Raw genomic sequence first — 9,442 nt, forward strand, 5'->3', positions numbered from 1 at the left:
GGTGGGAGATTCAACAATGGCAATGCCATTGAATGTCATGGGTCCATTCTCTTGTCATTGCCTGACAAAATGTTACAGAATGATGGATCACTGACCTAAAACATGAATTCTTTCTCTCTCCGCACCTGCTGCCAGAGCTAACCATTTCTAGTATTTTATGTTGATCCGTGATGGTAGATACTTTCCCTCTTTATCCATTCCTTGGTTGACTGCATATGTTTTACAAAGATAAACACTTGCAGAATTGGCAAATATAACTTTTTATGATGTGATTTAATTTCCTTTTATAAGAACAATAAAGTGATATTTTACTTTGTTCAGTATAATTATTAAAACAATTTTGTAAAATGAACTTATTTGCTCTCACAACTGATTAGAGGATTCATTAATGTTAATTAGTCTCTGAAAATCCTGGGAAAATGGATACACGCCTTGTAAATTGACTTGGGTGGTTTCAGACTGAACTCAAATGTCCACCTGGAGGTAAAGAAGACTGGAATCTGTTGATTTTTTTTTAATGCCTAAGGAGACAGCAGTTGGGGACTCGGAGGATTGAATTATTGAACAAATCCAAATGTTAGCCAGGACAGAGCTCCGCCCTCATGAGGTCTCTTAGATAAGTTTCCAGGAATTCACTCTCTGCAACAAGATTTACTCCCCAGCTGTTGGTCATCTACTCTCCACAGCAGCTAAGACAGCAACCAAAGACGTTATTGTGACCGGACCAATTTCAGATCGGGTAAGTAACACAGAGCCATTTCCGAGGCAGAGGTTAGCACAGAGCCAGTTCCGAGGCGGAGGTTTGACTGAACTCTGGACGGTCTGCGGTGCAGAGAGATCACAGAGAATGAAACTAAAGAGAACCCTCTGTTCCCTCAAACACACAACAATCTTGGTTTCTGATGAAAATGTGACAAGTGGTGGCGATAGCAGAATATTTCTATATAATTTTAAGACAGTTTGGTGCAAAGAGAGTGAGGGCAGACTGCGTGGGAGAAGGAGGGAAAGGGTGGATAAAGAAAAGGAGGGAGGAGATGGAGAGGAGAGGAAGTATAAGAGTTGGGGTGGGACAAAGGGAGGGAATGGAGTAAGGGAGTGAGGAGAGGTTGGGGAGGGGCTGGAGAATGGGAGAGAGGGGAGGGATTATTGATGTGGCTTATTTATTTTAGAAAAGTGTCTCAAGGACAGGTTAACAATTCTGTCTGTATTCGCCAACATGTTGGGACGGCACCACCCCAGAGAAAATTCTAAAATAGAGCTCTGGTCTCAGCAGGAAGCCTTAGATAAATATTTATGCATTGTGAATACTTTTAACCTTGAGAATCTCTTCCCTGACCTGTCCAAGACCAGAGGGAATTAATTTAAGGTGGTTTAGAGGAGATCTGAGGAAAATGTTGTCACCCAGAGGGTGGTAGATATATAGAACGTGCTGACTGAGAGAGTGGAGGCAAGTACCCTTGCAACATTTAACAAGCATCTGGATGTGCACTTAAAATGCCAGGACATAGCAGACTATGGAGCAAATGCAGCTAAATAACGCTAGTGTATTTTGGTGTTTGTTGATGGGCCAAAGGGTCTGTTTCTGCACTGTAAGACTATTAAATCATGCAGACAGTACATTATTTGAATTCCAAAAGTCTGTTTCAGATAAATGTCTTCTTTTTCATACATTCCAACATGCCCACGTCTGTGAGACATGTCTCCTGGGAAGATAGGGGGAATGTTATCTTCTTTCTGTAGCATCTGCTACTCTCTCAACCTTGAGATTCTCAGATCTATATCTGCTGGTAATTTTCCTTACACTTACAGGATTACATGTGCCTGCCACATTAACACACTTTTCTTAGAATAAGGATAAATAAATTATGTATATGTGCAGACTAATTATTTCTACTTATTTCTAATAATATAACCCTTTATGGCTAAACTTAAGATTTGACAAATCTTCATTAAGTAAGTTGATGTGGGTTTAACCCATGCCATTCCAATATTTCTCCCTACAAGGGGCACATTAGATGGTGGGGAGAGGGAGGGGACAAGAGAAAGACGACATGTGTGGGAAAGGGAATGTTGAGAAATAATAATGGGAAAAGGAGGGGAGGGAGAAGGGGAACATGGGAAAGCGATGGAGGGGTAGGAGAAAGGAGACGTGGGAAGTTAAATGGGCGGAGGATGTAGAAAAGGAACAAGACAAGTGGGGGAGGGGAGGAGAGCAAAGATGTGGGTGATGGTGAAATGGGGAGCAGAAAGGGAACCAAAAGAGGAGGGAGGAAAGGAAGCGGATGTGGATGGTGGGAAGAGGAGGTGCATGAAGGAAAATGTGATGTGGTGAGTAGGAAAGGGGAGATAATGAGGGGTGGTTGATGAGGAACCCCAGTGGAGAGCATGGAAGATGGAGAGAAAAGGGAGGGGAGAGTGAGGGAATGTGGTGGGAGAGGCCGAGGGGCATTAACGCTGGAGGAAAATCACAAGGAGCAGAGAGGATGGGAAGGGAGGTCAGGCAAGAAAAGGGGAAGGGAGGGGATGAACAGTAGGCCGGAGGGAAACAGGATGGGGCAGAGGGAAAGAAGAGAGGAGGTAGGGATTAGGGAATTGAAACAGGAGTTTGGGGGACAAGGAAATGGGGAGGGGAATAAAGGTGTAGGGGAGGAGGGTAACAGGAAGGAAGGGGATGTGAAGGGTGGGAATGGACATGGCTGAAGTGAAATGGGATGTGATGAGAAGGAAATGGGGTGTTGGTCAGGATGGGTAGCAGATGGGAGAGAAGGCAGGTGGAGGGAAGAGTAGGTAGGCTGAGGGAAGAGTAGGTAGGCTGAGGGAAGACAGGCCGAGTATGGAAGGGGAGAAAAACTACAGTGAGATGAAGGGGATGGGGAAAGGAGAGGGCAGAAGGTGAGAAAGGGTGGGAGAGATGGAGAAGAGAAGGGGTGTTATACCTCTTTGGGGATCATGAAAATCAAGCCCTTCTATTCCTGCTTCTAGCAGAGACCTATGACAACCAATCAGCACTCTCCACTCACACAGTATCAATATTGTTTTCCTTTTACTTTATCTCTTGGCAGATGTTCTGATTCTTGCAAAATATCAAGCTTTGATATTTTTGTCAGCAATTTGTACTGACAAATGCTATAAGTTTCAAAATTTTATTTGGAGCATCTGATGTTTATCTTTTGCAGAGAATTTGATGCCTTTCTCATAGCACTGTGTCCAATTTCCCCAGAAAGATGGGTTCCTCAACATCTTCCAACACAACTGTTCTATTTAAGAAGGAGGATAATTTCGGGTATCGAATACCTGCGTTGCTCCACATTCCCGATACAGATGTGCTTTTGGCAATTTCTGAGAAGAGATTGGGTCCCCACGATGAAAATGCTGATACACTTATGCTCCGAAAGGGCACATACAATAAGTCTTCAAAGAATTTTGAGGTAAACTGAAAGAAATATACAAAGAGCCAGAAACCAATATGTTTAAAATGTGTGTGGTTAGTAAATTTAAAAGTAACTAATGCTCAAACTTTTTTTTTTGTTTGAGAGACAATAACAATTTGCATTCCTGGATTTTTCTTCAGGTGAACTGCTGCAATTGAAGATACTGCCTTCTCATGGCTTTTAGGGACGGGCAATAAATTATGGCATTTTTAATCCCATTTTTAATTAGGATTTGATTTTAGATTTTAAGTAGAGGAGATGGGACGGGGAGAGGTATAACCTTTCATTTGCATTGCATGCTGGGTCAAACCATGGACAAAATCTATTTAAGCTTGCGTGAACTTGCAATCCTAATTTACATATGTTACAAATTAATGAAGGAATGACATTATGTCTCAGCTGTCTGTTATCATCTCCCCTCACATCTTGTTTTCCTTCCAGTAAAAGCTGCCTGGAGTTTGACATTTGGAGTGCAGGTTAATTTATGGTCCAGATATCTCCTTTTATAAAACCGACTTCCCATGGGTATCTCATTCACGACCCTGAAGATAAAGTATTTGCATCTTATTGCTCAGTCCTTTGAGTATAGGAGTTGTGAAGTCATGTTGAGGTTGTACAAGACATTGGTGAGGCCTCTTCTGGAATACTGTGTCCAGTCATAGTCACTTAGTTATAGGAAGAATATTATTAAGTTAGAGAGGGTTCAAAAGAGTTTTACCAGGATGTTGCTGTGAATGAAGTATAGACTGGGACTTTTATCACTGGAGCGTAGGAGGTTGAGAGGTGACCTTATAGAGGTTTATAACATCATGAGGCATACAGATAGTGTTAACGGTGGGTGTCTTTTCCCAAGGATGGGGGTTGGGTGGGGGACAGTTTCAAGACCAGGGATTACATTTTTAAAGTGAGAGAGAGAGATTTTAAAAAGATAAGGGGGCATAGCTTTAAATTAAGGGGGGGTAGGTATAGGACAGATGTTTGGGGTAGGTTCTTTACTCAGCGAGTCGTGAGTTCATGGAATGCCCTGCCAGTAGCAGTGGTGGACTCTCCCTCATTATGGGCATTTAAGCGGGCATTGGATAGGCATATGGAGGATAGTGGGCTAGTGTAGGTTAGGTGGGCTTGGATCGGCGCAACAACGAGGGCCAAAGGGCCTGTACTGCGCTGTATTCTTCTATGTTCTATAAGCGCAATTTCTTTACACAGGATGGTTTGTGTGTACAATTAACTTGCTGAGGAAGTGATGGAAGTGGGCAGTGTTACAAAATGTAAAAGACACTTAGATAAGCACATGCATAGGAAAGATTTGGAGGGATATGGGCCAGGAGCAGGCAGTTTGGATTAGTTTAATTTGGGATAATGTTCGGCATGGACTGGTTGGATGAAAGGGTCTGTTTCCGTGCTGTATGACTTTATGAATGCTCAGCCTTGATTGCTAAATGACATTGAATAAATCTTACCTTATACTGCCTTTAAAATCATCCCAGATGAGATTATCTAATGTATTTGTTTTAATCTGTGTAGAAGCTATTAAGGTTTCATATTCAAAAAATAGAGTCATTTTGAAATGCCAGATTATTACTAAGAGAATAAAACCACAAGATTCCACAGCTTATAAACAACTAAATACAGCAAGTGTCCATTTAAAGTTGTTGTTGTGGTTCTGAAAATCATGATTTTAAGTGAAACTATTTTAAGTGGATCATAAGTTCTGAAACAAATTTATATGAGAGCCAGATTTGATCTCCTTCAGACTTTTGAGTAAAAACTGTTTAATTCAAATACTATACTATAAGAATGATGGTTTATTGTCACTGTACTCTACAATGAAAAGTTTCAACAATCTGGTGCTATTTTGAATCTTTTGAGAATAAACATATAGCTGAAAGAGAGTAGCATGAATCCTGAGCCCTGGCCACCTGCTACTACACAGTATGCACTCTGCATTCTTAGCTGAAATAACCTGCTAAACCAAATATATAAGAAACTATTCTTTAAAATATTTCTCTGCACAATACCTGTAAAGGTGGTTTTAAAAACTCAGCTGTATTTTTAAATAATCTGCTACTTTCTAGTGGCATTGCAGGGAACTGCAGTGTCCCGGACAAACTGGCAAGTCGAAATGGTGAGGGAAGTAGAACTAAATGAGAACAAAGTTAAAAATCACACAACGCCAGCTATAGTCCTACAGGTTTATTTGGAAGTACTAGCTTTCAGAGCGCTGCTCCTTCATCAGGTAGCTGTGGAGCAGGATCACAAGACTCAGACTTTATAGCAAAAGATCACAGAGTCACATTTTATAAATTTCTACTTTGGAAATAGAACCAATCTGACTCAAGATTAGGATACAGACAGACTCTAGCCTCACACCTTTAATGCATTGTCTGAGCTGAGATGTCACCCTTTGTTATAAAACCTTACGTTATCTCGAGAATGTGATATGAAAGAGGTTCTGGGATTTACATATTAATGAATGGAAACCTGAAACCCATTCTAAAAGATGAAAGACTTAACAGCAATCTAGGTTTGTTCAATACATCATATCAGTTGCATGCATGACACTGTGATCTTTTGCTATAAATTCTGTGTTTTATAATCCTGCTCTACAGCTATGTGATGAAGGAGCAGCGCTCTGAAAGATAGCACTTTCAGATAAACCTGTTGGACCAGAATAACCTGATGTTGCGTGATAGATGAGAACAGACAAGACCAGGTAAAGGGAGGGACAGGGCAGCAGGGTGCAAATTCGAGGTGAGTGATCAAGAGCTGAGTATTTGCCTGGAGGATATACTGCAAACTTTACTGCACAGTTACAGAAGTAAGATGATCATATACTTTCTTGCATTCAGAAATAAAAGTCAAAGAAGGATTAAAAGTTTTCTAGTGTGTGATAACAAAAACATTACAATGACAGAATAAAATCCAATATTGTAATGGAGAACCATAGGTTTCTATGGAAGGATGGCAGTCCTCATCTATAATTTACTTCATATGTTGAAATAAAGATTGTTGTAAAGCATACAATTCCAGATGACTAGTAGATCAGAATATTAGACTTGAATACAGTGAACAGCAAAGAGTGACAACAAGAATAATAAGCTGGGAAATTATAGTGTGAGAGAATGTTAGCTAGAAATATAAAAACTTAACAGGTGTTTGAAAAAGAAAAGAGTCTGTAAAGTCCTGGGTCTGGGAAATTAATTATGGAAGATGGAGAAGTGGAGTATAAATCGAACGTTTTGCTTGTCTTCACTGTAGGGGATACAAACACCAGTGAATCAGAAAGTGAAAGGGAGTGAGTAACTTAAAAAATTATAACTTCCAAGGAAAGGATGCTGAGAAAATGTTTTGAAATAGCAAATGTGAATCCTCCATCCATTTGAAAAAACAGTCAAAGTATCAAGTGGCAAGTAGTGCCATACAGAAGTTAATGTTCAGGCCTCAATTACTTGTATGTCAATGATTTGGATAAATAGACTGAATGCACAGTGGCTAAATTTAGTGGTGGTACCAAAATAGTTCTGAAAATAAGTTGTCATGAGGCAGTAGAGAAGCTGTAATGGGATATGGACAGGCTTAGTGAGTGGGAAGAAGATCGGCAGATGGAGCAAAAGGTGGGAAAATGGGATCTTCTCCAATTTGGCAGGAAGCATAGAAAGTGTCAGATTGTTTAAATAGAGAGAGACTGTAGGATGATTGCAAGGGGATTGGAAGATGAAACTATGGGTGTTTCTGCTGACATTCATTGGGGAGGCAGCAACTGGAGTAGTGTGTACAATTTTAGGCCCTTTTTATGAAAAAATGTGAAGGCATTCAAAGAAGTTTGGAAGAATGAGATGGTCTTATTGGAACACGTCAGATCCTGAGGGCACGTGACAGAATAGATGTTCAAAGGACATGGCAGACAGTAGAACCAGGGGATACACTTTAAGCACAAAAGCTGTCTGAATTAACGTAGAAATGGCTGACATTTCAAAGAACGGTGAAGGTGGGGTCATTGAATACTTGAAGGCAGATGGAGTTAGATTTTTTGACTAACAAGGGAAATAGGTAGTCATCAGGGATAGATGGGAATGTGGAATTGAAGCCAAATGAATGGGCTATTCCTGCTCCTATTTTATACATGAGAAAGTGGAATGATTAGAATTTGTTTCCAGAACTTCAGAGCTGGTGGCAAGTTAATGTAATAACCCTGCCCTTACTTGATTTGCTCTTGGTTTTATTTTCGCAGTGGGATGATGTCACATGTATTGAGTCTGCACGACTAAAGGATCACCGATCCATGAATCCTTGTCCTGTCTATGACAAAGAAACAGGCAAGATCTTCCTCTTCTTCATTGCTGTATATAAAGGTATGACCGAGCAATATCAAATAAGCTCTGGGAGAAACGTCACACGACTTTGCTTTGTCACCAGCATGGATGAAGGAAAGAGCTGGAGCCCTCTTAATGATTTGACAGGTTGTCAAATACGTCAATACATTAAAAATTGGGCAACATTTGCTGTGGGGCCAGGACATGGTATTCAACTTCGGTCTGGACGCCTGATTATCCCAGCCTATGCTTATAAAAAAAAGCCCATTGGCCAATCACATGCTTTTACCTTTTATAGTGACGATCATGGAGAGATCTGGCGTGTTGGGGACTTCCTTTCCAAAGAGGAATGTGGTGAATGCCAGATTGTGGCAATGAATCAAGGGAATGAATCTGAAATTGTTTATTGCAATGCTCGGAGTATGAAGCATATGAAGCATGGTGAACACCAGTATCGTGTTCAGGCTTTTAGCACAGACGGTGGAGGTACTTTTACAGATGGGTGTCAGGTAAAAAAGCTAGTTGAACCTCCAAAGGGTTGCCACGGCAGTATCATCCACTTTCCAGCGTCAAAACTTTCACAGGTCAATGTTTATCCTGCCATTAAAAAACATAATTTTCAGCAAGAGAAAGATGCATCAAAATTAACAGAGGATTTTGAAATTATATTATTCTCACATACAACAAGCATGGAATCACGTAGGGATTTAGGAATCTATCTTGGTACTTACCAAGGTCATCCACTGACCTGGACAGACCCTTGGATCATTTGTCCCGGTCCCAGTGCCTACTCAGAACTGGCTTTTATTGAAGTTCCTGGGATAGAAATTCCTCTTGTTGCCTGTTTGTTTGAATGTGGATCCACATCTGAAAGTGAGCAGATCTCATTCACTGTATCCCGAGTTGATGAGATTATTCAGAACATTCTAGAAATAAAACCTCACGACAATTCCTTCTCACAGGAAAGGGACCAGCTTTGTTTCTGTACTTTCTTCTGATAGCCCTTCATCTGAGGTGCTTTCTGTCTGAATTAAACAATGCAAGGATATTATAACTATGCAGATTGCTTCCCAGTAGTTCAGTTTGAAAAAACAATGTAGTTGGCCTATATATAATGTACTGCAAAAGTTACCAAACCCCCATTTGCTCTGTCTCACCCACACAGCCCCAAACCCCAAGGTGCAAAGCATATGGTTTTATTCATCTGGAGAAGACTGTTTTCCCTTTTAAACAAAAGGTATTTCATTTTTAACATGCTGCATGGTGTACTCGTTGCTTATTGGAATATTCACTAACTCCAAGAATGTAAAACTATTGGGAAGGAAAGGCCTGTGCTGTATTTGCTTACGATGCTGTTTCAACCCTGGTCAAAGTTGGATTGGAAGAAGTACCAAACATACAGAAAACTGATCATGCCACTTGTACAATAAAAGCAGATTTGAAAACGGATTTGTGGTGTGACGTTATTGATGATCTTTTAGATTTTTTCATTCACAATATAGACCACTCCTCTGGAATGATTAAGTCTACAGCTTGCCTTCTTATCCGAAGCAGCTTTCTCTCAGGATTGATCTTTGGAAGAATGGTGATGATTGTGTCATTGAATACTTCAAACAGAAGTAGTTGGATTCTTGACGAACCAGGGAGTAGCTAGTTATCAGTGTTTGATGGGAATGTGGAATTGAAGCCAAAGTCAAA

At 40.5% G+C, this 9,442-nt stretch overlaps 1 protein-coding gene across 1 annotated transcript; it reads left to right on the forward strand.

Annotated features, from left to right (window-relative positions):
- The first annotated feature begins 462 nt into the window (after positions 1-462).
- Positions 463-9,193, forward strand: LOC122564484 (sialidase-2-like). Its single transcript, XM_043719439.2, has 3 exons — positions 463-739; positions 3,177-3,428; positions 7,663-9,193. Exons 2-3 carry the CDS (start codon positions 3,225-3,227, stop codon positions 8,740-8,742), a joined length of 1,284 nt encoding a protein of 427 aa, XP_043575374.2. The 5' UTR covers positions 463-739; positions 3,177-3,224; the 3' UTR covers positions 8,743-9,193.
- The last annotated feature ends 249 nt before the right edge of the window (positions 9,194-9,442 follow it).

Source organism: Chiloscyllium plagiosum, unplaced genomic scaffold (assembly GCF_037043375.1).
Source record: "Chiloscyllium plagiosum isolate Xiang-an unplaced genomic scaffold, Cpla_swu_hap1 HiC_scaffold_2, whole genome shotgun sequence".
Classification (NCBI taxonomy): Eukaryota; Metazoa; Chordata; class Chondrichthyes; order Orectolobiformes; family Hemiscylliidae; genus Chiloscyllium; species Chiloscyllium plagiosum.